Source organism: Mugil cephalus, chromosome 15, assembly GCF_022458985.1.
Source record: "Mugil cephalus isolate CIBA_MC_2020 chromosome 15, CIBA_Mcephalus_1.1, whole genome shotgun sequence".
Taxonomy (NCBI): Eukaryota; Metazoa; Chordata; class Actinopteri; order Mugiliformes; family Mugilidae; genus Mugil; species Mugil cephalus.
Window position 1 is genome coordinate 9,462,996 of NC_061784.1, and position 27,051 is coordinate 9,490,046.

General features: G+C 44.0%; 1 protein-coding gene across 4 annotated transcripts in view; it reads left to right on the forward strand.

The window, feature by feature from the left end:
- The window catches only part of robo3 (roundabout, axon guidance receptor, homolog 3 (Drosophila)), a 149,579-nt gene that overhangs the window by 61,569 nt on the left and 60,959 nt on the right, over positions 1-27,051 (forward strand). For 3 of the 4 annotated variants that reach the window (XM_047607191.1, XM_047607192.1, XM_047607194.1), the window contains exon 2: positions 22,575-22,901. In XM_047607191.1, coding sequence (XP_047463147.1) covers positions 22,575-22,901 — 327 coding nt within the window. Of the gene's footprint in view, positions 1-7,260; positions 7,909-22,574; positions 22,902-27,051 lie in introns of those variants that run through there. The other variant, XM_047607195.1, reaches the window with a different exon arrangement.

The following is a 27,051-nucleotide window of genomic DNA, read 5'->3' on the forward strand; positions in this document are numbered from 1 at the left end:
TGGAAGAGCAAGACCAAGAGTAAGGCTTTCAAACAAATTAAAGCTTTGCTTAGGTCTAGGATTAATACATAAATCAGAGTGGAAGATTGCTGTCGGAAAAACTACATACTGTATTGAGGTGAAACCAGGTTTCCTCAAAAGACCCGTGTCTATTCTCTGATGAGTCACAGCTGTTTAGTAGGCACAAGGGAGACCTACCCAATATTAGGAAGGTGGTCATAATGTTATGCCTGACCAGTGTGCAGGCCAGTTTTTTTGTACATTTCTGTGTCTGATATGCAAAAAAAAGTCACTGTTCCAACAAATCCAAACTTAAATACAAAATCTTATTTGTCATGGCTTTCTGTAATGACAACCACATTATATTTTACCCTTTTCTCCTCATTGTTCAGTACCTTTCAGCACTAATACAAACCACAGTCATTAAAATAAAATGGGACTATTGCTATAGTAACATTTTGTTTAGTTTGAGCTCAAAGATAATGGCTTGCTTTAAATGGATTTGTTTGGTAGAAGCGGGTAGTTTCTACCAAACAGGAATCAAACGGGCATCAAATCAATATTTATAGCACCATCTGATGATCCCACTCTCAGTGCAATTACATTCAGCGGGAAGAAATAGCAAACTCAGAACAGGAAATGGTACTGAGTCTTTGAAGCTGCTTCTAGTCGGCGTCAAATGTCATATGGGTTTCTGTCTGACGTCCGTTTTCAAGCACCGGAGGCTCATCACAATGTGATCAGATACACAGTGCCTTTAAGGTTATGCTCCTGCTCTCAAGACCAAAAAATGCAATACAGCAAGTTGTAATTTTCCTTTCTTCTTTTAGCATATAAATGTATTTATTTATCCATTCCAACTCCCAAAGTCCTATGGGGGCTCTTCATGCAGCGGTTGGCATGGTAACACGTCGCCATCACGATGTCAGATCCTGTTTCTATGGCGTAAAATACTAAAAAAAAAAAAAAATTGAACAGGCACTTGAGTATGCATCAGCGTGATATTAACTAAGTAAAAATGACAGAAACCATCCTTGAAAAAAAATTATTCATGTGTTTTAGTTCGACCTAAGTCCCGCCCACAAACATGGAGGGGGTGGAGCTTATGACCTATACTGCAGCCAGTCACCAGGGGGAGCTCTACTTGCTTTGGCTTCACATTTTAAGGAGCAGTTCCACTGTTCATGGTTATACTATCCATGATTTGAAAAAGTAAATATTCTATTCCTAATTTGAAACTATACCTTCAGTTCTTCATGATTTATTAAACAGCAGTATTAATATATATATATATATATGTGTACTGTTACATGTAAGTGCATGTGTTCCATTTAGTAAAAAGGAGTTTTGTAGAATCATCCACCCACCTCAGATATTTCCTCCCTAATCTAATTGGGTTTCATATCTGGTCTTTGTCCTCTGACTATTCCATAAACCTTCATTTGGTTTCTCTGAGCCCCTCCTTGGTGGATTCGCTGCTACTGTTCTACAGCTCCTCTTCATGATCAGTTGTTCTGTGATGTCCTCAAATTATCTTCAACCGCCCTCTCATGCGATGTGGGATTCTTGGCTGAATCAGTGACTTCTCAGCCCCTGAGTAATGAACCAACCTCAAAAGCCGTAGCATTTCCTTCTCCGTGCTTCACAGCTATCATGAGGTTCTTCCTCTGAAAAGCTCCAAGGCCTCTTTATTTGTTTACGAGTTCACAGAAAAGCTGTTTTTCTTTCTTTTTGTTTTTTTTTTTTTGGACAGCAAAGGCTTTTACCATTTACCCCTTCCCATTCAGATGTTATTCGTGCAATCTTTTTTTCTGATTGTAGACGGCTGGGCTGCATTCTGACACCAGTCGCAGGTCCTTTGTGGAGACTTCTTTTTACTAGGTCGCTCAATACGTGGACGCATTGGAGGTAATCTGGAATCTTGACTTGTAGGTAATTTGCCTTGTAGCTGAAGTGCATTTTTAAATCATTTGGAGACCTTGTCGGACTCAGAGCGATCCACAGCTTTGTCGAAGACCTTACTGGGCTCTTTAGATGTTGACACGATGACACCACGAGAGAACGCTGGACCCCAGATGTCACAAAGCACTGGTGGTGAGTAGGAGTTAGTGACTTAAAAAAAGAAAACCATGAAAGGCACCTACCACCTGTTTTACTGCAGTCATCTGTGTCACTGAACCCAACCCAACAGATCTGTGTGTTGGGAGAGTGTAAAGTGACACCATTTCTTCAGAATTTGTTCGTGCCCTTGTCATCTTCTAAAAAAAAAAAAAAAAAAACACAGCCAAATCACAAATTGTAAGATTGTGCTTTTCCAAAATAACCACCTATTTTAGTCCTGCCGTTGGCAGCCCACTCGGATGCTCTCTTCAAGAGACGCCCGCACGGCTTACAGCGTGTGTGGTAAAAGGGTTAAACCCCAACAGCAAGACAAGGCGTTAATGCCGTCTTTGACACCCCAATCTGCCCTCCTCATCATGTTGTGTGGTGGCCGACAGACGGGGACACCCCTGCCCACTCTGTCTTCATACGCCCGTATCAATTTGTAGATTTGCGGCGGGCGCGGGGCGGGACGCAGAGGGGTCCGTCTCGCTCCAGGGCCTCCAAATTAATAGGGGGGCCTCTCATTATGACAAAGTGGGAAAGACAAAGAGGTTTCCAAGAAGGCAGGAGGGAGCTTGAGAGGGCTGTTCTCGTACAATGAGACGAGAGGAGGGGAGCGTGGAGGAAACCTGGAGAAGACACGTGTGAAAGAGAACTCCTATCTGAGCTGCAGCCCGTTGGATCTCTCGCTTTCCCTTTTTTCCGCTCACGGCGTAGGACTGAATCCAAGCGGAGAGAAGCCGCAGAGGCAAACAGGATATTAGTTGTCCATTTAATAGCAGAACTGCTTTACCGCCGCCCCACTATTAGTTCTTATTTTCTAAGTCTTTTCCCTTGCATCCCTCAGGGAGGTTGGGTAGCAGCCAATCTCATTGAAAGGCAGATCAATAAAGAGATATATTGTCATCTCAGAGCGCCACCCTCTTAATCAATTAATCTATGGCGGAATCCATTCCGTGGAGCCTCTTAAAGGGCCCGTGCTCCCATTACCAACTATGGGTCAAAGGAGGTGCAGACGTATAGGGGTCTCATTACTAGTAATGGGGGCAAAAAGTGGACGAGAGCCAAATGTCTACCTATACCGTATATACATGTTATATCCGTCAAACGGCAGTTAGAGGAAATGTTTCACCCAGAACCATTGCCAGGCTTGCTGCCTCTCGAAATGTAACAGTGAACTGTTGAGTCTTTCCCAACAAACTGTTGTGTTGTTCTTCAGGCTGTGGCAGTAGCGTTCCAACCGGCTACAACCGCATAATAAGAGGCCCATCATGGTCAGCCGTGCAAGGGCTGTAAAGGCACTTTAAATATGAACATTCAGTGTTGAACACAGCAGCAGAGTGTGAAGTGTAAATCTCTCAAGGTTGTCTTTTTAAAACAGCATTTTCCTGAGTGTTTGGATGTTTTATTGTGTGCACTGAACGAATGAGTCGACGGCCGCACATACGCGTGGGACTGTTTTGTGTTTTTTTTTCTCTCCCCTCCTCAACTTCCTAAGCTTTAATTGTAAAGCGTGCAAAAATTACCCTTGACTGCTCCATATCAGAGCTGCTATCGCGGCGGCCCGTACACGTTAATGGTGATTTATAGGCAGGAAGGAAGTGCTTTCGGTAAAGGACGCTGGCCGGTTCTTCGCGGGGCCGAGACCGTACATCATTTCACGCGGTGCTTCAAGGACGAAGTGATTTGGCTCGCCTTCCTCCGGCGAACAAGATAACCATTGTTTTCGGAGATCTCGGGCGGTATTTTCCAGTACGACGATCTGGCACGTGCCTCTCTCCTCGCATCACGAATATACAGCTATGAGCGTTTCGTGATTTATGATTTTTTTGGCAGTGCGCCCTTATTCGCCGCACACAGCGCCACACGTTCATTTCAGTTCTGCAAATGAGTATTATCTTCATTGATCTGGAGTTTTATAAATGACATGTCTCTCTGGTGCACAGTAAATGACACGCTTTGCTGAAAAGCATCTGAAAAGCAGTAAACAGAGGCTTTTGCAGTTGATGTGCTACTCATCCAGAGGGAGAGAACGCATGCACTACTAATAATCCAAAATTACAGGGTTTGTTTTAAACGTGCAAAGTAATAAATTGTGATGAACTGAAACGTGCCCTTTTTTTATTGAACAAATACGTCTAAGGTCGCTTATTATTCCATGCTCAGAGGTGAGGGGGTGAGTGGGATCCATAGGTAGCCGAACAGCAGATTCCATGAATCATAGACCGGCAGGTCTCACCTACACATGCTGCAGGAAAGAAAAGGATATAGTGAAAAGGAAGAAAGACTCCGTCTTCTGTTTTCAGAAAAAAAACAAGCCGATTTAACCACCTTAAGTTCTCAAAGCACCTTCTAGGAAATCCTGTATGCCGATAAGCGCTAGACATTCATCATTCATTTTACGTTCTTAAAGCGATACAGCAATCATGGCGAGAGGTAAACAAGACAATTACTGTGCAGCTTTGCAAAATGAGGGCTAAATTAATAAAATTTTCGGCTTTCACCCGCGTCCCCCTCCTTTCTTTGATTATTTGGGAGTTGATATGCAAAGTGGGGCGTGTGCAATTGAAGTTTGATTTCTGAGGAAAAGTGGGACTCTTGATATTTCCCCTTCTTTTCATGTAGTCATTTAATCAACTCTAAACAGCGCGGAATAATGAAATCGCTTGTAACTGCGGCCCCGGCCTCGGGAAAGAGAAATAAGCAAACCGGAGGTCAGGCACACATACATCACAGCCTCAATTCACTTAAAGCCATTTGTTTATTTATGAAGCGAGGCTGCAGTTCCTCAGTGGATTATGCGGCCGGTGTGGAGTTTTTGCTGAGACTCTTGATACGCATCTTGGTCTTTTCTCCATCGGCGTCACTGTTGAAGCGTCCGGCGTTTATCAGCCGGGAGAGCTATTGAACACAGACGTTGTGTTATCATTGTGTCAACACAAAACGTGACGTTCCAACTCCCCTGCCACAGCCTGGTCCACGGCTCGTGAACTCCAGCGACTTTGTCCAAACGCTGATGTATGAAAATGAGATAAAAACTCTCCCCCCATTAATTAGATTACAGATTAAAGAGGTTATGGTCTTTCTCCCAAAAGCTTCCTCCGTAGGCCTTTATAATACACTCAGATGAATTGCTAAAATCACCCAATAAAAGCAGCGCTTTGTGCGTGCACGGAGAAGGCATAACTCTATGATCTATGGCTCAGCTGCGAGTGCGCCGCGCAGCACCAATCCGCGCTGATGGGCTGTCATTGTAATTCAGCACCTAATGTGGATAATTAGTCTAAATTCACGGAGTGCTTGATTCCACTGACAGCCTCGCCAAATGTTTGACGAAGGCACCAAAGTAGCAGCATCAGTCACAGACCAACAGAAATGCATTTAGCGGAGGGCCTCGTCATGTTTTATTCAATCACGGTGCGATGCTCAATTAATCAGTTTCTGCAATTAAATTAAACATGTACATGCATAAAACATGAAAGGAATATCAGGGGTGTGCTGCTCGGTTCTCTGTACTCCTGTTGAACCAAAATGAGAGAATTTATTCTGTGGCGTAGAACATGCTCTGTGGGTTCAGCGATGAGGATTTTATTTATTTTTTTTTTTTTTGCCGTTTTGCTCAGTGTTGAAGCCAGCGTGAGGCAGATTGTGCTGAAGCTCAGCTTAGTATGCACCGCTTGCACGTTGCATACCAGCATCCAATGCATTTTTATAAATGTCAAGAGATGTGCGTTTACCAGGTCTCTCTGACCCCTAATATTTATTCGGCTCAACAGCACTCTACCCAATCATTCCTTATTGCTTCATTGCAGGATTGTGGCTCTTGCTGTGTCAAGACTCATTGGCGTCCGTTTGCTGCATCTCCTGGCACATGTAATATTGCTTTTCGCTTTCCATCAAGTGCAGGCAAAGCCCGCGCGCAGATAAATACTGACATTTTTTTTTAGTGGTGTGTGGGGTTTGTTTGTATCTCTAAGTGCTTGAGTCATTTCCATCGCCTGATTTGTATACATGGCGCCACAGTCGGCGCGATCAAAGGTCTTTCACATGTAAGACAAATTTGCATTTGGATTCATACCACTGCCAACATAATTTGTGCCTCCGTGGTTAGATGACAGCTTTGAGATAAATGTTGACATTTTCGAACACATTGAATATTGTGACTTCTGTGAAAAAAAAGAAAAAAAAAAGGTGTCCAAATGGACTGAAGCAGAATTGTCAAAGCGACATATTAACATTCACGCTCTTCACTCTCAAATAATGCAGCTTCACAAATCCCCTGTTATGATGATAACAGTTCGGTCCCATCCTCTGTCTGTAAGATGTTCAATTGGAAGACATTAAAGAGTTCAACACGACCTAGTTGATCAAGCAATCAAAAGTAATCATGGAGGTAAATTAAATTCAAACCAACAAGTGAATAGTAGCTGATTCACAGGAGTAAAAGATCACAGTTGTTGCAACTGCCTTTGATTAGTCAGCATTAGGGTGGTACCAGTAGACTGCTAGACATTTGTGTCATATAAGTTGAGTGAAACAAACTACTAAATAAAACAGGTTGTGTTTCAAACATTTTTATGTTTAATTATTAAAAAACAAACAAGTGATTCTCTTGGAGCTGGAACGTCTACATTGTCAGCGTTAATATTAAACGCACTGGCCCTTTAAGATATTGACGCTGGTGAAGCTGGACGACATTAAGGCAGCGACAACCGGAAGTTTGGTGACTGCGCCTTCAACATACAGTTAGAGTAGATGACGGAATACAGCTGAAACACAAAATAAATAGCAGAACTGCACCGTAACCAGAAAAGGAAATATTGCAATAAACGTCCCTGCATACATGCCATTAGCATACTATATTTTAAAGGGGAATATCACATAAAAATATGGAATAGATTCATTAATGAGTGACAAAAAATTCGCGATAAAAAGGTAGTATAAGCCAACTAATGCTGACACCGATCTCACAAGTGGAAATCTAAACGTTTAAAAAGTCTAAAATCACGCTTTTGTTATTTAATTTTGGACTTTACGTATTAGCAACGCGTTCGTTTCCTCGTCGTTTTATTTTGAAAGCAGCACCGGAAGCTCTCTCTCCTGCTTGGCTCGCTTGTATTGAGAGTGTTTTGGCTGCGGGACCGTGTTGTTTTGTGATGAGGCTGTAGTAATTCATTCCCAGTAGCGGAGCAGAGGAGAGGGTCGGGGAGCCGCGGCGGAAAGAAGCAAACGGGACTGTATGTTTGACAAAGTGGACTTTCCCTCTCAGCGCGACCACTTTGGTGCACTTTGGCACCGCTCCGCTCTCTTAGGAGGCCGTTCTTGAACCCCTCTTTTAAAAAAATATATATATTTATATTTGTGTGAAAACGGGACAGAGCGGCATCCTCTGACCGGCCGCTGCGTCCCACTCGGAGCCGCGTCTCTTCTCATCACCTCTTGCAGTGATTCGGCGCAGGGACCTCCGGAGCCCGCTCGGTGCTGGGGGGAAAAAGTTACCGCGTTGGGATGCTTGAACTTTTGGTTTGATCGTGCAAGCGCGGCCGGAGATGCTGCTCGTGGAGCTCGGTGCTGGTTGCGGAGATTTCGTGTCGTAGACTGGGAGATCGTTTTGCACATTTGTTTGGATTTATCGCTGCTGCTGCTGCTGGTACCGGTGCCGCTCGACAGCAAGTCCCACAAGCTGCATGTTCTAAAGACTGTGACGGACCTCATCTACCTATGAAAAACCCGAGCCTATAATGGAGTGCCGCCCGACTCTGGTTCCCCTACTGGTTTTGTTTGCTCTCAGAACTTTGGCATATGGTAAGTTTAAATTGGCATGCTGCTGCTGCTTGTTTGAGGCTGTGTTTGCACAGATGGAGCCTATGCTTCATATCAGTTGCTCCCAAACCAGATCTCACAGACTCCCCAGGATGGGATGGATGTGGTCCCCCTCAGAAAACGTCAACGCAGTTCCACTTGTATTTTGTTTTTGTTTTACACGTGCAACAGTTTCACCTCCTCTTTAACCCACACGGGTGAATGGGCTCTTTAGGAAGCCCCTGCGTTTGTGTCAGCATTTGTGCGTGAGTGAGTAATCCTCCCCCCTCCCCGAATGATGTCATTTAAAAGGCCACTTAAACCAGCAGACACCAGAGTAGCCCATATGCAGCTTTGCTGAGAGTCCTGCCCAAGGGACGTGGGATTCACACCAGCATCTGCTCCCCACAGATCTCGCACTTTGCTGCGGCTGTGGAGCCCGATCATTTGTCTTTATTATGAGGCACATTAGTGGAAGTCATATTGTGGTCAAAATGCAACTGACTGGGTGAAACAAAAAAAAAAAACAAACCCTCCAATTTCATTGTTCACTGATGCAGGGTTCTGTAAGTGAGCATGACAGGAGGGGAGAGTTTGGTTTCCATGTGGACGGCATTGCTAAAAAATGTATGATTGTTTTTTTTTTGTTTGTTTTTTTACGTAATGACTTTTAGATAAAAGCCTTCAGCAGATGCTGCTTGTTAAATGTTAACCTGTTATTCCATGCATGTCAGGCTCCACTCTTGTTTTGTGTGTATTTGCGGCGCTGAGCAGAGAGAGATACAGGCAGTGATGCATTCAGTGGTACGGCCTTCACCGAATCCCTAGATACACGTTCAGTGTAAGACTTTTTTTTTTTTTTTAGCTTTTGCTGCTTAATTGCTTTTCTACTCTATATTCAAAGATTCGTGTACGCACTCTTAAGGTTTGTGCCCATCATCACCCAGAGGATGGCTCTCTCTTGCAGACCGAGACACCTCTGGGATGATGAAAACATGCCTAAATGAGACTGGAAGCTGCGTCGTCAGATCCTCCATCAATCACAGATGTATAACTGGTAAATTGCTACCAGTTGGCTGCGGGCTCTTTGTCGGTATACCTGTGTCTTTTGTGTTCAACACAGAAACAACCCCCGACTGTGATGTACAAAGGCAATTTTTGTTTGACGCAAGTGAGATGATATAGTTTGTGACAGTGTGGTGTCTTTGGGCCCGGGCCCTACTGCTGAGGCTCCCTTTTTACAAGGCTGTAAACATTGGCTATGAACCAAGAGCATATGAACTCAGCATCTGTGAAAGTGCTCCTTCAGTGACTCCAGATGCTCCTGTGGGACTACAAAGACTGGATTAAAGATACTTATTTTGACTTTAGCAAAACACATAGTGATTTAAATAAAGCCCACACTGTTTTAAGCCACTTTTAGTACCTGAAATTTACATTTGAATGTGCAGTTGTGCCACATTCTGACACCGTTATCCAGAATTAAAAGAAGCTGCAGGTCATTGCACTGTGTGGAATCCCGAGCACAGACATGTTGGGAGAATAAATCTCATAAAATGAGCTTCACGCGATGCGACTGGAAGCACTTACGAGTCAGCCGCCCCGCTAATCTCGCCTTTCCTTTTCACATCTGAGGGGCCAGTTCATGTGGAGCCGGAGTGACGTTTCAGGGTTCTGTTCTCCGGGGCTGTTTGGTCTGTAAGGCGACACTGGAGTCGCGTCAGTCAAATCTGTCACCATCAGTCAACACCGCGGTCCCTGGCAGCTCTCCCCAACCGCCGTCAACGGCCCATGTGTTTGCCATGCACTTTATTGAAGTGACTTCAAGGCAGTGGTTGAAAACGGCAGCCTTGTTGTCTCGAAAGTCGCCAAACAGACCAGTAACCAGATCAAATAGCCCAAATTAAACACTGATACCCACACTGTAATTACAGTCTGAGCGTACAATGCCGTTTCCTTTAGGGAGGGAAGTGCTGCGGCTGAAATAGCACAATTACGTGACGTCTCATTGTTAAAAAGCCCTTCTTCTTCTTTTTCCTTGAGCGTTGGCACATGAGGCATTCCAGACGTGTTGTCATCCACGATGACTTACAGTGGAGAAGGTTGGTAGGGCTGTAATGGATTGGTCAAGGACAGTTTGACAAGAGTTATAGCTGCCACTCGCTTCATATTGAGCATTCCAGTAATTGGACAGGCTTCTTTCTACTTTATCAGACTTTTATCCCAGAAATGAAGCAGCTGAAGGCTGTATTTACAGCGATTAAAAAAAAATACACTTCATGTTTATGAAATACGCTTTATGGAGTAACAGTGGAGTGGTTACAGAAAGAGGCACCGCCCATTTCACTAAAGTGGCGGTTCACAGTGTGGATGTCTCATAACGGCGACGTAGAATTGCTCTGGTTTTCGCTAATGGCATTCTGACAATGTGTTTTTTTGTTTCTGCAGCCAGAAAGAAAAGACACACAGGAAGCTTTGTAGTCGTTTTTGAGAACAGACACACTGAGCGTACCTTCCTCCCTCCCCCCACCTGACTGCCCATCTGTTCCTCGCAGATCAATTACCCCGTCAATAGCCTTGGTAGGACACATTGAAGTACGCGGTATACCTTCAGACAAACATTCGAGGTACACAAGAGCGCTAATTCATGCTGACTGAAATGTAACACTCAAAAGACAAGAAGCTAAACATCCCCTTCCTGTCATCTCAGAAGCGCGCCGTTAATCACCCGTCGAAATGGCTGTTTGAAGGTAATCGCCGTTTGCGGCCTGTGTCGCGTTGTTTTTAAAACAACGCCGCCGCCCTGCTAAATTTAGAAAGTTAGAAAGCGAGAAGTGCTCAAAAACCTGGACGCTGAATTAGATTTCTGCATGCTCGTCACTGAACAGCCGCTCATTATGTATACCCATGACAATAGAATTTCACAGTCTCAAATATTCATTATGCAACAAATTGAATGCACCACATAACGCATTATTAGTAGGTTATTTGTGCGTTCGACTATAGTGAATGTGACTGCAGGGTGCTTTCACAACTCCATTTACAAACCACGGCCCGTCTTAATGTTCATTCTTAATGTTCATTTTTAATAACGTCTACCCTGCCTACATTCCTATCACCGAGGGCCAAAATAAACACACAGCGGGGCTCCAGAGACTTCTTCGACGGGCATCAAAGAAGAGGAACTGAGCAGGAGCTCGATCAGCGGGCGCTGACAGGACAGCTCGGCTCTCCCCTCTCCTTTAAGCTCTCAAGTGCGACAGCCCGAGGGGCCCTTCGCAAAACCGCCTGAGCTTCCCACCTCGGGGGTTCAGACAGATGGATGGCTCCCAACATTAGTTCCAGCGGTTTTAGGAGCGCTGACCTCCCCGCTGCATCTCATAATACTGAAATAGACGTGGAGTGAGACGGGCCGCGATGGGCCCGCTGTCATGAAGCTAACAATGTGGTATAACCCAGCCGGCAACTGAACGGTGCATGTTGTGCAGGAGTTCGATTGCGTTGCCTGAGCAGAAATTGAAAGAGTCAGTATCGTAGTTCCTTTGATTTCCCAGTGGTAGAAATTTCCTTGCTGTCACTCCCAAAAGACTAAAGCGATTAGAGAGGGAGGAAAAAAAAAAAGCAAAACCATGCTGTGTCAAAATGTCCCTGTCAAACTCTGACACTGACATGCATGTATGTGTCTGGAAGAGAGGTGTGACATAAATGGATATAAAAGTGTTTGCGTCATGACAGAGATAACGTCAATCAAGGGAGCTGACCGTTATACCTGTGGGGGATGCAGTTGCAATTTTGTCTACAAAAATCTAAAGCATTGCAAAGCACAGCGGGCAAGCATTTCACCTCATCTGGACAAACAAATATGAATGGAGTCTTTCATTTACTGTATCTGTTAAATACTAAGTCTCTAAAGCCACAGATGTTGAAGCAGATAGCAGAACACAGAAATGTGATCCACAATTTTAATGTTGCTTGTTTCTGATTAAATTAGTGATTTGGATGTTTGTTGACACCAAAGTTGACTAGAATCTGCTCATAAGTGTTATGTGTGTATACATTCTCAGTCGCCCAGGTCATGGTATATCCAGAAAACCAGCCGAGAACAAGGACAACTGGACTTTTAGAGTTTCTTGAAGATATTTTGCCACTCATCTGAGTAGCTTCTTCAGTTCTGAAAGACTGGTCTACTGAGCATTGCATGTTGTCCTAATTATATTTGAAGAAATGCTTCTTTGCACAGCTGAATAGATGAATGTACACAAACAAAAGGTCTGTATAATTTACCAAGGTGTGTCTGCACCGTTGAAACACAACTGTTGTTATACAACCTGACAATCTTGTCCGGTTTTCTCTCTTTTCTCGTGTTTACCCAGTTTTTAATTGCCTGGGGACTTCTCCAAAGGTTCAGTTTGAAGCAGCTGCAGAACTCTAGGGCAGGCCTGAAAGACCAAAAAAAAAAAAAAAGTCAACGGATACGGCTATAGATATCGCCGACTTTGGCTCCAGAGTCTGACATGTGAAAGCTCAGCATGAGAAAGAGCCAACTGATAATGGATCTTTTTCAGCACCGGCGTATCAGGGAGATGCTATAGCAGACGGATTCTGACAGCCGCCGTTGATGATTTAATGGCTGGTTTTGGAACCGACAGAGACAACTCTTTTTATCTTTTTTTTTTTTTTTTTTAAAGTGACACTCACTGGCTACCTGCTATTTTGTAGTGGCAGTGTCGATACACAAAAAATGACGGGTAGAGGGGGCAGTCAGGGTGCCTCTTTGGCTGTGTGTCCTCTGTAGCGGCTCTGATTAATGACTGATCTTGTTAAAGAAATACTTGTGACTTTCTTGATGAGGCAATTAAAGTGCCACCTCACCGCAAAATTCGAAAGCATATGTAGCACTTGGATAAGTGACAGCGGCTGGATGTGGATCCATATCTTGCTCTTCTTAAACGTACCTTTTACCTCAGTTGCTCCACTTGATGACTTAATTATAGCTCAGAGCCAGTGTTCCTTGACGTCTCATGAACTGTGTCTGAAGGGTGTATTTATCTGGATTCATTCTTTCTTGCATGGCATTGTTACTTGTCCTTGTAAATAAGGTATCTTTCGCTGCTACAATTACCCTGTGTCATCAGTGTTGCATGTAAGATTAGTGCTTGTTGCTGTTATAACATAACCTTGTTTCCTTGCAGTGCCAGCAGTGCCAACCCCAATAAGCCATCAGTCAATAGTAGCAGTATAAACAGCTCCCCATCATTTATTTATATATGCTTTCCATGTTGCTTTTTATTCGAGTGAAGCACTCCATTCAGGAAGTTCTCGTCTCTACCCTTTGGTCCCTGTGGATACCATGTGGTCAGACAGATAGAAGCAATTAGCAGTCAGTGTATATGTGTGTGGAAGTGGTCACAGATCTTATCAGAGCTCATTTAGGAACATGCCGCTGTGGCATGGGAAGCCAGCGGTGTTTCCCCACGGCTGTGTTTAACCACCCTCATCCTGCATTGTGCCCATAGTGAAGCCCCTCGAGGGTTTCCTCCAGGACATGAGTGAAAGAGAAGTCTGTGCATTCACTGGTGAACGCTAAAGGACTGACAATTCGTTATGATAAATAATGTTGTCATCAGCATAGAGCCTTACTTGAGACCAACTAGAAATAGTTTACCGCACTGAGCTTTGCTCTCTTACAAATAATCCCCACAGCCAGTATCTACTCTTACTTCCACACCCTCAGCATTTTCCCCTCTATTTCTTCTTGTCTCTTCTTGCTTTCATCACATGGAGGACTTGCAGCAAAAGGGGAATGAAGAGGGAGACAGTTGCCAAATACAGTTTCTGCTCTCTTTTTCTTTTAAAGCCTATCCAAAAAGCCCCTCGGTGGAGTCAGTGGAACAAATCGATGCTTGTTACTTGCGTCCTACTGGAACTTGAACTGACATCTCTTGGCAGAACCTGTGATAAGATGAAGAATGTTGGACTGGTTGTATTTAAGTCCTATCTAAGTTGCGTTCAGAGTTTCTTTGACTGTTTAAATATAGGAGCAGTTGAGCTGAGTGCTTCATAATTCATACCAAAATATGGTGCAATATCGTGAAGAAAATACATTTCAAAGAAAGTAAACTGTTACTTTTCCATGAAGAGGGATATTTTGCTGCCCCCTCGACTTGTTTCTGCAGTTGGAACTTAATCAAAGCTTAATAAACTCCCAGGCCTCTCATCCATGTTTTACCATGAGGAACTTTTTAGTGTGAAAATGGTCTGTTGGGCTCAACAGATCTTTTTTTGTTTGTTTGTTCATTCCCTTTGGACCAAAATAATACACCGCTCTTTGCATACTATAGATAGTGAGATGATTCTGCCTTGTCAACTTGCCCAAATATTTAGCCAAACCTCATTTAAGCTGTTTTGCCAGAGGAAGAGGCCATACTCGGAAGAAGCACAGAATCGTTAAGGGCCATTTTCTGGAGGAATTTTGATCTTTTTTTGTTCCCAATTTCCATCATCTCTGTCAAAGGAAAGAAAGAAAGAAGCAGCTTCAGTCCCCTGCACACAAAGCTACTCATGACCCCAAGATAGACCCGATGAAAACACCCGATTTCCTTTTCCAAAGTTGACCCTTCCCATTTAAATGCTTAACATCAACACAGGCTCAATTAAAGAGGTTGTCTCTTTATTGCCGGCACTTTGTATTCTCATGCAAGTGCCTCATTTTGTTGACCCCACAGGGTCAAAGAGTAGGAGGTAACGTAGAAAGCACTCCAGCCTGCCTGACAATTTAACTATGAATGCACATTTGCAAATCAATTCCTGTGGGCTTTGGCCAAAATCAAGAGGAAGGGAAGGAGGAGACTACAAAGCTGTAAAACAACAAATTCTGTAAGAGGGAAGCTGCCCCGCTAAAAAGAATTGCAGATGAGGGAGGAATAGGAATAGCAAGGTTGTTGAATTTTCTTTGATCGTCATCGTCCACCCTCCCCCTCTCATCTCCCTTCCAACTTTAAAGATTACGAAGCTCTCTTTGTTCACCAGTGGCCGCTGCTTATATTGCTGTTGTACTGGAATTTCGGCTTAAGGAAAGGGTTTTTTAGCCATTAACGGTTATGTCCTAAAAGTAGGAGAGGCTGGTTATCTGGAGTGCAGTGTGAGGGTTAGCTCAGCTTAGCCTTAATTTTAGTTGCTAAGCCAGAGCATGGCTTAATCTTTCCTCTTTGCCACAACTCACCACAGAGTGATAAGGAGTGCAGCTTTTTTTTGATTTATTGCGGTATTCTGATTTATTTCCAAGTCCTTCACGTTGAAATATAAAACATTTCTCATCCTGTCTGGGTTGGGAAACTTGATGGGGCTGAAGTGTCATCCATGTTTTATGTCCTTTTCCCTGCAGGGCTGTAGTGGTGAACCAGATATTTTTGATCCTATGTGTGATGACACGTACACCGCTAAGTACTGAGCTTTTGTATGTATTGTCATGTCGTTTTATATTTTCTACCACTTCTGCATTGGCTTGACAGCTCCAGTTGCTACTTACTTTTTTGAATGTAACATATGACAAGTCAACTTAGACTTAGACAAATTTTTATTAATACACAAGGGAAATTGTTTGGTCACATAAGCTCAGTTGCAAAAAGACTACTAAAAAGATAAATCGTGTAAGAAAAATAATCTAATAATAATAAATTAAATAAAATGCAAAATTATGCAATACTTGCACAAAAATCTAAAATAAATAGAAATAGATAATAGGAATAGAAACTTGACAGTAGATTTTGGGTTATTGTGAGGATATTTCTCCATATTTTCAGAGGTTTGTCAAACAATCCATCATTCCACTAAAAAAATAATTACAGGATAGATGTAATAAAATTTACTTTACAAATTAATAAAAGCTGTGTGGCACCTTAATCAGCTAGGGCTTCTAAAACACGAATGCATCACTTCTAATAATCCAACTAATAACGAAATGAATGGATGATTTAAATTAAACTATTTCAAATCACTCTTCATTTAAAAGTACCAGTATCAAATCATAAAAAATATTTTTTAAATATATGCCATTTCACATCTAGATTTGCCCTGTGTGGCACCATTTTGGATTTAATAAGTATGACAAGAGATGTGAAACTAGAGGGAAAGTATTGCGAAAATTTACAAAACCAGTCGACATTAGTTTGGCGAAAACCTCTTTTGTAACAAATTAAAAAAGTTTTTAAACTGAAATAGCCCAAAATGAGTTGATATTGAATCAAATCCAATCGGGACCCTTGAACCGAAACAACTGGGGAAATCTCAAAGTTAAACATTTGCTTAACTAGAATCTTTACTAGTATTGAGTATTTTTACAGTGTGGTGCATTTAAAGGATCTGAGTTCTTCATCACTGAGTGTGTAGTTGGCTCGAGGGCAGACAGCATGCTGGACTTTCAGCAGTGAGACAGTTGGTAAGTAGGTGTGAGGATTTGTGTTGACCTCAAGACTGATCCTCGTACAAATATCAGACAAAATGAACACTCCCTCCTGGATTTATCGCATGAGTCAGACCATCATATGATCATTATACCATCTGTGTTTGAAAAATTCTGTCTGAGCCTGTGAAATGCAGTCTGGGAAAGATGCAGAGGTAAGTGCATATTTACATCCAGACCTGTCTAGGTGCAGACAGAGGCTTTAACAGGGTGTCACCGAAAGCAAATAGTGTGTCAATAACATTATGTTGAAATGAACGTTTCGAAGCTCCAAACGCAAAGAACTGCTTACAGTGAGTCCCACCAACTTTCCCTCCTTTTTTTAAAAATATTTTTATAAACTCTCAGGCCTTTTTATCTCCAACAGCAACATCGTGGGCACATCTCTAATCATGTGTTTAGCACAAGTTGACAGTTGCTCATTTGACCTGTGACTTTTTAGCAGTATTATTTCTGGATAATTGGAACAAGACTATTTTTAGCAGATTTTTCATCCTTTAAATATCTTTAAACGCAGGCCTAAAACAAACAAAAAAAATATTATTATTATTTTTTTAGAACTTTGAATTGGTTTTTGGAGTGATGACGATTGACATCGGTCAGATTTGTTTTCGACAGATGTCAACTGTCCTCAGCTTCATTCTTGTGCCATTTCAATGTGAGTCAAGAGTGCTGGAGATACACGTGAGATGTCAAAGTATATCCGCTAGGGCATAGGTCTTCAACAGGGGGTCCGTGACCCCTAGGGTGTTCGTTTAGCTACTGCAGGGGGGGTTGCAAAATCTTTGGTTGATTAGACATTTTTTTAAAAATATATTTATAAAAAATTTCCCCCACAAATTTAAATTTCTTCAAACACACATTAACATGAATCCAACATGTTTTAGTAAAGGGATAGCTTAATATTAAATGCAAAATGATAATAATGTATATTTATATTTAGCACTAGGCCAAAATTAATATAGAACACATATAGTAGGTAGGTAGGGGGTCCCTACTTAACCTCTCCATCAGTTTGGGGTCCTTGGCCTGAAGAACGTTGAGGAACCCTGTGCTGGGGATAGTATTCCACTTTTGTTTGTGGTGAAATGAAGCTTGGGAGTTGGCGCGGTGGAAGGAGGGCAAGGAAGCAACTGTAGATATCTGGCAAGTTGTTCTCTGGACTTGTTTTATATTAGCAGGACACACTGAGCCTCTTCGTCGTGTACTAAACGAGAAAAAGCTCCGCCTCAGCACTTTGCCATCTTCCATCATAGGAAGGACATTGCAGTATGAGTTTGCGCTCTCTCTGGCTGTTTTGTTCCAGTTTTTCTCATTTGTTTCTGTTCACTTTTGCCAGTTGCGCTATGGCAAAGAGATGGGGACTGCTCTGCCCCCCTCTCAGGCTTTAGTCTATTCTCCCCCTCCCCTTTTACTCCAGCTAAAAAGACTTTGAAGCTGTTTGGAAGTAGTTCTTTGTGTGTCTACATTTGTCCTTGTGTTTTTTATAATTACAGAGTGCTCCGCACAAGCCCTCTTGGTGTTGAGTCTGCGGTTATGTAGTGAGGGAAAGTTTGTCCTGAGCTGTGTTGGAATTAATCAAGATATAGAACGCAGTGCTTTACTTTCCTGGAATAACCAGCCATATAACCACTACAGGAGAAAGCAAAGTTTACCGTATAATGTGAGGTGTGTGTAGAAGGGGCTCTGCAAGGGCTCTTTGTCACCGAGCGTATGACTCAACATCAGCAATCTGACTCTGTGCAGCTTTGTTATAGAAGGCTTATTGCAGGCTTACCCCGAGATCAGTAAATAAACTTGGCATTGCAGATATTTACACCGGCTTCTAATCTTGCTACTGTCGGTTGCGCAGGTACGTGAGCAACTGCTAGCTGAGACTTGACGCGCCTTGAATTAATAATGTGGCCAGAATTACGTTGCCCCCTCCTGAGTCTGGATCCCACACTAGTGGGACCTGAAAGGCTGAAAGGGCCAATTATGGTGCCGTTCCTGTAAAGGCCCCCGCCGGCCGTGTTTCCTCACTGGAAGAAGGTGTAACCAAGAAAGTCTCTGCTGCTCAGTGGAGTAGTGCATTTCTAAAGGGTGAAGAACTTTTAGTGGGAGACTTATAGAGCATAATGCGACCAGTGTGGCAGCATTTCGCGCAGTGTTATAATCAGTTCACTACATACATATAGTACTACATCCTGCAGTTTAAAAGAAACACCGTCATCTGAAAACAGGTTGCTTTTCTTGTCGTTTCGGGGAGACAGCTATCTGAGTGGAGCAACCCAAGACATTTTATGACCAATGGATCGATGCCCAAGTCTAGGATTTGTTGTCTGTCTGGAGGCTTGAGACAGCACTTTTTTATAAATGATTCAATATCGTATTTTTCAGAATCTGAAATTTTTTACCCGTGGGAGATATCCTGGGAAATGAAACTTCTCGCCACTTACCTTGGAGTTTGTCCCCTAGGGAGTATTAAGGGATGCGAAGCTTCAGACAAATCAAACCCTTTCACTACAAGACAGCGAATTTCAGTGTGCCGTTATTAGAGTTTCCCTTAATTTGTCACAAATCTGCAAATATGAAGGCAACAAATTGCATTTCCAGCTCTTGGATTTAAAAGGGAAATCTCACACAAGAGCTCTCTTGACGTGGTGAAGTTGGACAGTAATTCAACTCGTCTCCACACACCATTCCTGTCAAGCAGCGTGGCTCCTACAGCGTCCCTGTGGCTCCATTAGCTCACACGTATCTTGCAGAGTTGCTGCCACCCTACCATACTACACCATGGGCAGGAGCTAATAGGTCCTTAGAGTGTTAGAAAACCGTCCTGAGACCAGGCAGAATCTCCAGACTGGAGCTGTCCATTTAACCTGATTTAAGTTGATCTTCTCTAGTCTTGACGAATTTTGGTCGTCGTCAAATTAAGGCTGCAGAGCATTTCTGCTTATAGAAACAGCAGTTGACGGATGATTTTTATCAATTTCCTTGGATGGCAGCCATGTGTTCTCTAAAGATCGGTGTACAGAGGTTGTTACTTGGACCCTCTTGATGATATTTAGCTCAGTCTCTCATGGTGGTCTCGTCCTCTTTAAAAGCCTTTGCTCTACATTTCCACATGGCTTGTTCCGACCAGCTTGTACTGTAAAATTTATGAGTCAGCTCTTAAATGCTCTGTCCTGCTGAGCTCTCACCACGGAGGATCCCCCCCCTGCCGCCGCCGCCGCCCGCTGCCCACCGTCTCCCCACCAAATACCCACCACCAGATAGCCAGACAGTTCAGCCGTGATGCATATGCTGCCTTAAAGCTATTAGGCGAACAGTCTTTGGCTGCAGCTCGCAGACCTTGAGGCAGGAAGGTTGGCACTTAACAAAATGACAACCGTTTTATTCCACTGGAGAGTAACCTTGTAAAAAAAAAAAAAAAAAATACTCCTTTTATTTCTTTATTTTTTATTGTGTTATTGGGTGATGCTATGTTGTAGAATTCTCTTGATGTTGGGATTCGATAAGCTTAGACACGGATAAGGGTGGAGCCCCCTGGAATAAATAATTTACACACTCATTCCCGTTAATGTACATGAACGTATTTGCATGGCATAACACGTCTGCAGTACTTTTGATTATCAAGCAACTCCTTTCAGACACAGGAATAATGAGGAGCTCTAGCCCCCCCGTAGAGCCCGGATCTCACCATCATGAAGTCTGCCTGGGATTACATTAAGACATATCCACAGAGGCAATGTGGCTGGCGACTTCTCAGACATGCTAGGGCGTAATCTCCCTGCCAAATTCCTTGAAATACTGTGTGCAACTGTACGCAATTGTTTCAAGTAAGATTAGTTGCGACACATCTTTCCACCATTTTTTGCCTTTTGCATAGACATTTATCAGTAATGAAAGTAAGTGGTTGCAGCCCTAGCTGGATGTACTGTAGCTCACCGTTTGTTCATTTATTTTAAATATTCGCAATTGTATTTCAAGTCAAAAAACACAATACCGGCAACACGTTATCTATAGTCTGTCTGGTGTTTTGATGGAACGATTCATCTGACAGCTCAAATTCAACCTCGTCTGTGATCAGAGTGGCTTCATTCACTTCCGTTTTTCCGTCGTTTGCAGCGAAATGTAACCTAGAAACTTGCGTCTGTATCTTCAGATGTGCTCTCAGTGCATGCAGAGAGGTAGCAGGCCGCCGCCACGGACTAGAAGCCTTCCCGTTTCTCCATTTGTGTCAGTGTAATTGCATTGGGAGCAGGGTCATCAGGGAGTAGTGTAGGTCCCCATGAGCAAAAGGTGGGCTTTATAATGCCACAAATCTTTATAAATGTCACTTCGGCCCTGTGAGGGTAGGAATTTTGACACCTTTGCTTATCAGGTGTTATTAGGACAGTCTGAAGCCCCTTATTAATGCGCCCGTGGGATGAGCCATTAGAACGGGCTCTTTCGTGCAGTGTGTGTGTGTGTGTGTGTGTGTGTGTGTGTGTGTGTGCTGCGGCCATATACACCAATCAGCCACAACATTAAAACCATTGACGGGAGAAGTGAATAACACTGACCATCTTCTGACAATGTGACTTGAACGTGACCGCCCACCTGGACCAGACCAGGCACCCTCGCCTCATAGCAGTGACTCTTCTTGGTAGCAGCAGCCATCCCCAGCAGGATGCAGCCTGATGCAGATACGCCTTTAAATGCATCGATCCTAAACTGATCAAGTATCAGATGGTCCATAGAGGGCCCTACCCTCAACCCATAGGACCCAAAGGCCCCCCCACTGACAACTAACGACACCCTCAGAAGGCCCATGTCCATTCTGTGATGAGTCACAACTGTTTTGGAGGCACAAAGGAGACTTATACAATACTAGGAATCCTGCTGTTATAGCCGATCGTTGTAGAAAGCTGTCTTTCTATAGGAGAGGAAGAAAAACCGTGACCACCTCCTGGACGTTCCTGTTTCTTTGTCTACCTGTTGACTTGACGGACTGTGACCATGCGACGACTACAGGGTGAAAACAAAGCTCTACCAATGCAGAGCAACAGTTCTCCTCGACGTTCTCCGATATTTATCGAGATTAATGTTATCTCGCCTTCCTGTCATATGCACAGCCGCTCACGACAATCTCCTGCCGCGAATAATCTATAACGTAGCCCTGGATGGCATTACTGAACATTAGGATTCTGTGACAGTGGGAAAAATAATTTTAGTTCAAAGACGGCGCGGCTCGCTTGCCGTCGGAACGCGAGACAAATCAGAAATAACACTCACGACTGAGGCAGCAATCACCACTGGAACAAAACCGAAAAACACCGGCGAGACGCACCTCCTGTTGTCATTCTTTCATTTGCTCTCCGGGGGGAAGTTTCACTTGTACCTCATGACGCTCGAGTTTGTGTTATTGCTTTTCATACATAATTGTGCTGCCAACGTGCTGTCATTCAAATTGGAGCAGGACGAGCAGGGGGATCGGAGAGAGAGAGAGGAGAGAGGAGGAAAAGCAATGAAAAACATAAACCTGTGGGATGCACCCCGCCCCCGTCTCTGTCTGCTTCCAGCGTTCAAAGAGATTTTCTGACCAGAAATGCAATACTTGTGCGATGATTAGAAGCTGTAACTTGCGGCAGAGTTGTTTAAACTCCGAAATGTCTTCACATCCTTGAGTGTTTTCTGCTGGAAGTGAAGAATGGTTGTACATGTGAATATTTCTATACTTCATTCAGCCCACGGTTCTACCACGTTTAATCTCCTCGTGCCTCCTCTCCTCTGCCGGAGAATTTGGTTTTAGTTTCCCAGATGCAGATTTCAGGGCATGTCAGTCCCCACATCCTCTTGATTCGTACTTTGAATGTAACTCTTGAGCAATTATATCACTTGTCCATTTCACACAGCTGTGTTGTTGGTGATAAAACTATGTGTTGATGCAGTGATTCTAATGCCCACAGTTGTGGTATGAATGAATAAGGTAACACAAGTCATTTCTCCTCTGGCCCCACCTCCAGTTTATATTCAAGATGCTTGAAATTGGGTTTTTGCATCATTTGACATTAATGACTGAGCTGTTTCATTGTCTAATGCAAATGATGTTTAACAGCTCCCAATAACACAGGCTGTTAATTATGTTTCATTTCTTTCTTTATTGCTTTTAAACTCTTATCAGAAAAATATTAAACACCCTCAACAAATGACAGCACCTTAACAACTTTCTTTCTCCGTCCAGGATCCCGACCCAGGTTGGAGGACGCGGCCCCTCGGATCGTGGAGCATCCGTCCGATTTGATCGTGTCCAAGGGGGAGCCGGCCACCCTCAACTGCAAGGCGGAGGGGCGGCCCACTCCGGTGGTGGAATGGTACAAGGACGGCGAACGGGTCGAGACCGACAGAGAGGACCCCCGGTCCCACCGCATGCTGTTACCCAGCGGCTCCCTCTTCTTCCTGCGGATTGTGCACGGGAGGCGGAGCAAGCCTGACGAGGGCGTCTACGTGTGTGTGGCACGCAACTACCTGGGCGAGGCAGTCAGTCGCAATGCGTCGCTGGAGGTGGCAAGTAAGTGTCTTCGTGTCACTGTTGAGGTCTCAAGGGGCGGCTTGTGCTTCTGCGTCAGTTTGATGCCGTAGCTATGGCGACGGCACGGGCTCTGCGCAGACCCCAGCGCTGTAGCTGAAAGGTCGACTGAGGGAGGTACAAACGTTTGCATGACCTTCTGTGAAAGACTTCAGCGAAATTTCAACAGAAGTTTCTGTTGCCATTGTTGGAAAGTAGAAAGTGAAGCAGAAACTTGGATGGGGTTTTTGGACTGACTAGTGTCTAGTCCCGCAGAGGCATAAACTTCACTAATTCAGGTTTGTGTGTGTGTGCGATTGAAAGACAATACAGTAGCCTAAATTCAAAAGGTATAAAGGGCAGACGACATGAGACACTACAGCCCTGAAGGTCTTCAGCTAGAAATTCAGAACTGTAGAGAAAGCCACACTCAAATAAAAAGGAGCATGGCTTGCATTGATACGCGTATCTTTTTGTGAGCGAGGAAAGGCAGAATAGACGGCCCAGTGCTCGTCAATACAGCAGGTGTCAAATATCATGTCGTTTCAGAAAGGAATTAAACCACAGATAGAGTTCACGTGTAATAACTTTAGCTACAGTATAAAAGCAGAGGAGTGCAGGGGAAGCTTCAAAGGACTCTTATCATCGCCTTCACTCGGCTGAGTTAACTTAAGACGCCACCCCTGACCTTGGTGTCAGATCTCTCGGCAGCTTTCTTCCCGAGGCCTCCCCCCCCCACCACCACCTCACCCTCCGACGCTTGCTGTGTCCTATCTTTTTCCTCTCCATAGAGCCCGGCTGTCGTGCTGCGACCAGGCCTCTGTGGCCGCGTCTGTTAATGTAGATGGATGACAGCTAGCCCAGGCGACAAAGATAACAGTTGTTACCGCTGGACAGGAAAGCTGAAAAACTGTCTGGCTGGGAAGGGACGAAAGGCCACTGTTAGTTGGCAGCGTCTCCCAAGCAGATGTTAGTGCCTTAAAGTACAACAAACTCCTGTCAGGTGGGGTTTCCAACAGACACCTCTTGATTTATTTATTTTATTTTTTTCTCCGGGGCTGACTTGCTTTTGAACGGTGGCACTTCAGTGAAATGTGGACGGCCAATTAAATGTTGGCTTTTAGATCACCTCTAAAAATTTTGAGCCTGTTAACTTTTACCGGGCAGAGTTTTGACAGGAACAGCATGTGATTAAAAGTATACACAACACAAATTGGCTTTGATGTTGATCTGCTCACACAGTAGGTAAAATGTCTGCGCGCTTACGCCGATCAGGCAAAACATTACAACCATCGTCCAGAGAAGTAAATAAGCTTGACCATCTTGTGGCAGTTCAACAATGCTGGGAAACTTCTGGACCTGGCATTTGAGTAGATGTTACTCAGACACGCACCATCAACCTAGACTAGACCAGGTACCCCCCACCCCATAGCAATGACACTCCTTGATGGCAGCACACGCACAAAAACGGTTTAGGGACTAATCAAATCATGAAGAACCTGGCCTCCAAATTCATTAGGTCTCAAACTGATCTGGGATGGGATGATCCACAGAGGCCCCTCCCCTCAACCCATAGGACCCAAACACCCCCACTAACAACATCCTGTTGACAGCCACCACAGGACACCCTCAGAAGTCCATTTTCTGATTAGTCAACAACTGTTTTGGAGGCACGAGGGACACACAATATTAGGAAGGAGGTCATAATGTTATGCCTGATTGCTGTATATTAACATTAAGGATCATGTCATACATCATAAGATCTTACATACAGGTATGAAAATGGGCCAGTTCCTCTGCTCTCATCTTATCTTCTAATTTAGGAAAAGAAGTCCTAGTTGAAGCTGATACAGTACAGAAACACCAGTGAAAGATTCAAACATTTCCTCTAATCCCTCCTCTGAGGCCTCTCTTCATATCTCCCACCCCTTAAATCTGAAACCACACCAGGAATTCCACCCAGCGCTAACCCGAACCAGCTGAACACGGTAAAACCAACACCGTCCCCAGTAAAAATCTGTGAAACTCTAGAATCTTGTCGAACACCTTACGGCCGGGCGTCGTATTTTCCTGAAAGGGCTCCAGGCCCAAAGTTAATAATCAGACCGAGTTTCCCCCCCGACTGTTTCCAGACAAAAACAGCCCATGAATCATTCTCCATTCATCCTCTACAAACAGCTGGGATCAGTGCAATGTGTCCGTCTTAGAATTGCTCCTCAAATCGAATTACCTTTCACCTTAGTCTTGCTCTGTTACCGTGTCAACATCAGGAGCTGCGGGGTGTTTGAGGCATAAGCCGAAACCGGGCAGGTAGGCTAGGTGGAGGTGTTGTGAATCGCTTTTCACAGAGCTGCTTATGAAACGGAGAGGAGGAACGGAGCGGCGAAAGATGCCAGAAATTTCTCGCTCCCCATGAATAATCCCTAATGTGTTTATCTACGGTTTCTTTGCACTGTGCTAGTTTAAAGCGCTCCCCTTGAGTTCCAAATACACTCTGTTTGGTTTTCTTAATTGTGGCATCAGAATAGCGCTTAAAGAAAACCAGAAAACGTGGTGTTAATATTCGTTTTTTTTTTCCAACCCCCTTGAGGTGTGTGTGTGGTAGTCGTTAAGGGTAACCAGAAAGTCTGCGCTCCACTGAAGGCCAATATCAGCAGTTTGCATTCAGACGGGGCTTTCAAGGCTACGAGATGATCGGTCCATCTCATGTTTCTGTACGCCTGCCTTTCTCTCCTAAGACTGCGGTCTTTCAGGAGGTGACATTTTGTGCAGCTGTCTGCAAACAGACACATGCAAAGGGAGCTGGCACACAGCACTCTCGCAGATAAGAATCCCTAATCCATGCTGGTGGAAAAAAGTGTCTTCTTGAATGTGTGCCTGACAGCACACAAACACACTTTTGGAGTGCTGCTTCTTGGGAGAGAGGTTATATAGAGCAAACAGTGGCCACTGCCAAAGCCAAAGCTCCTTCCAGTTCCCTCTGCATTGCACCGTTGGGGCTGGTGATAAGGCCAGAGGCACAAAGGCCTTGCTGAAGCTGGCAGGGGACTCAGCATGGCAGCAGTGTAGGCACAAGATGGCACTTTGTGGCATGGTGTCACTTTGCTCCCCAGCCTGTGACTTGGTGGCACTGGGGGCAAACTGAGAGGGAGCTCGCATTGTGTATTGGTGTGTATATTTGGTATCGGGGTGGAAGCCAGCGCAGTAGGAAGGGTAGAAGGTTCAGGCGGTTTAACCCCTCACAGTCCATCTGCTGCAAGCTGAGAGGCGTGCGATTGCTACTGTGCTGCAGGATGGATGAACTCACAGATTTTTCCAGTGCTGACAAACATGACTGGAGAGCGTGTCTGGAAATGGTTTATTTTGTAGCGTTTGATGTCACGTGACAGTCTGTTAATGTCTTAATTGTGTATAAAGGGGACAAGAGCACAAATCACTGAAAAACACAGCTGTTATTTCCAAATATTTTCTCATGTAGAATTGAGCCAGTTGTGCTTTACTGTAGCCGTTTTGGCTTAAAATGTGTTTGTAAAATGTTTCTAGATTCCTCAGTCGGTGCGTTAACATGCACGTGAAAATAACAAATTATTGGACTCTAACTGGACAACTTCAGTACATGTAAACACGTTACACCTACTTAAATGAGTTCTCCTTATCCGATTAAGACACCGAGATAATGCAATTGGAATTCTGCGGCATGTATACACTCAATCGGAGTACAACACGACAACACATCGCCACCTAGTGTGGAGGAGGAGGACATGTTCCTGTCAATTATATGTAAACTGGGACAAGGACCGCATTCAGAAAGTCTCCCAGAAAGCTGCCAGAGACCCTCTGCTGTGGTTAGTAATCTTAAACGTAAAGTATTTCACACAACTCTTGCACTCATGCCCGTGATTCGCATACCTCCCGTTGGAATTGTTATTTCCCCCACTGTGGAATAAATTGAAGGATTATCTCATCTTATCTTATAAAGCAACATGAATGTCACCATAAAACATCCCCATGAATATCAGCGCTAAAATTTGTGGCAGCCTTATTTAAATGCTAAATGGTCTACACTTCCATAGTGGTTTCCTTCCTCAGTGGCTCTCAGCGGCGCTGTTTAGACGTTAGGCATTAACATACATCCTGAGTGGTCCAATCCCAA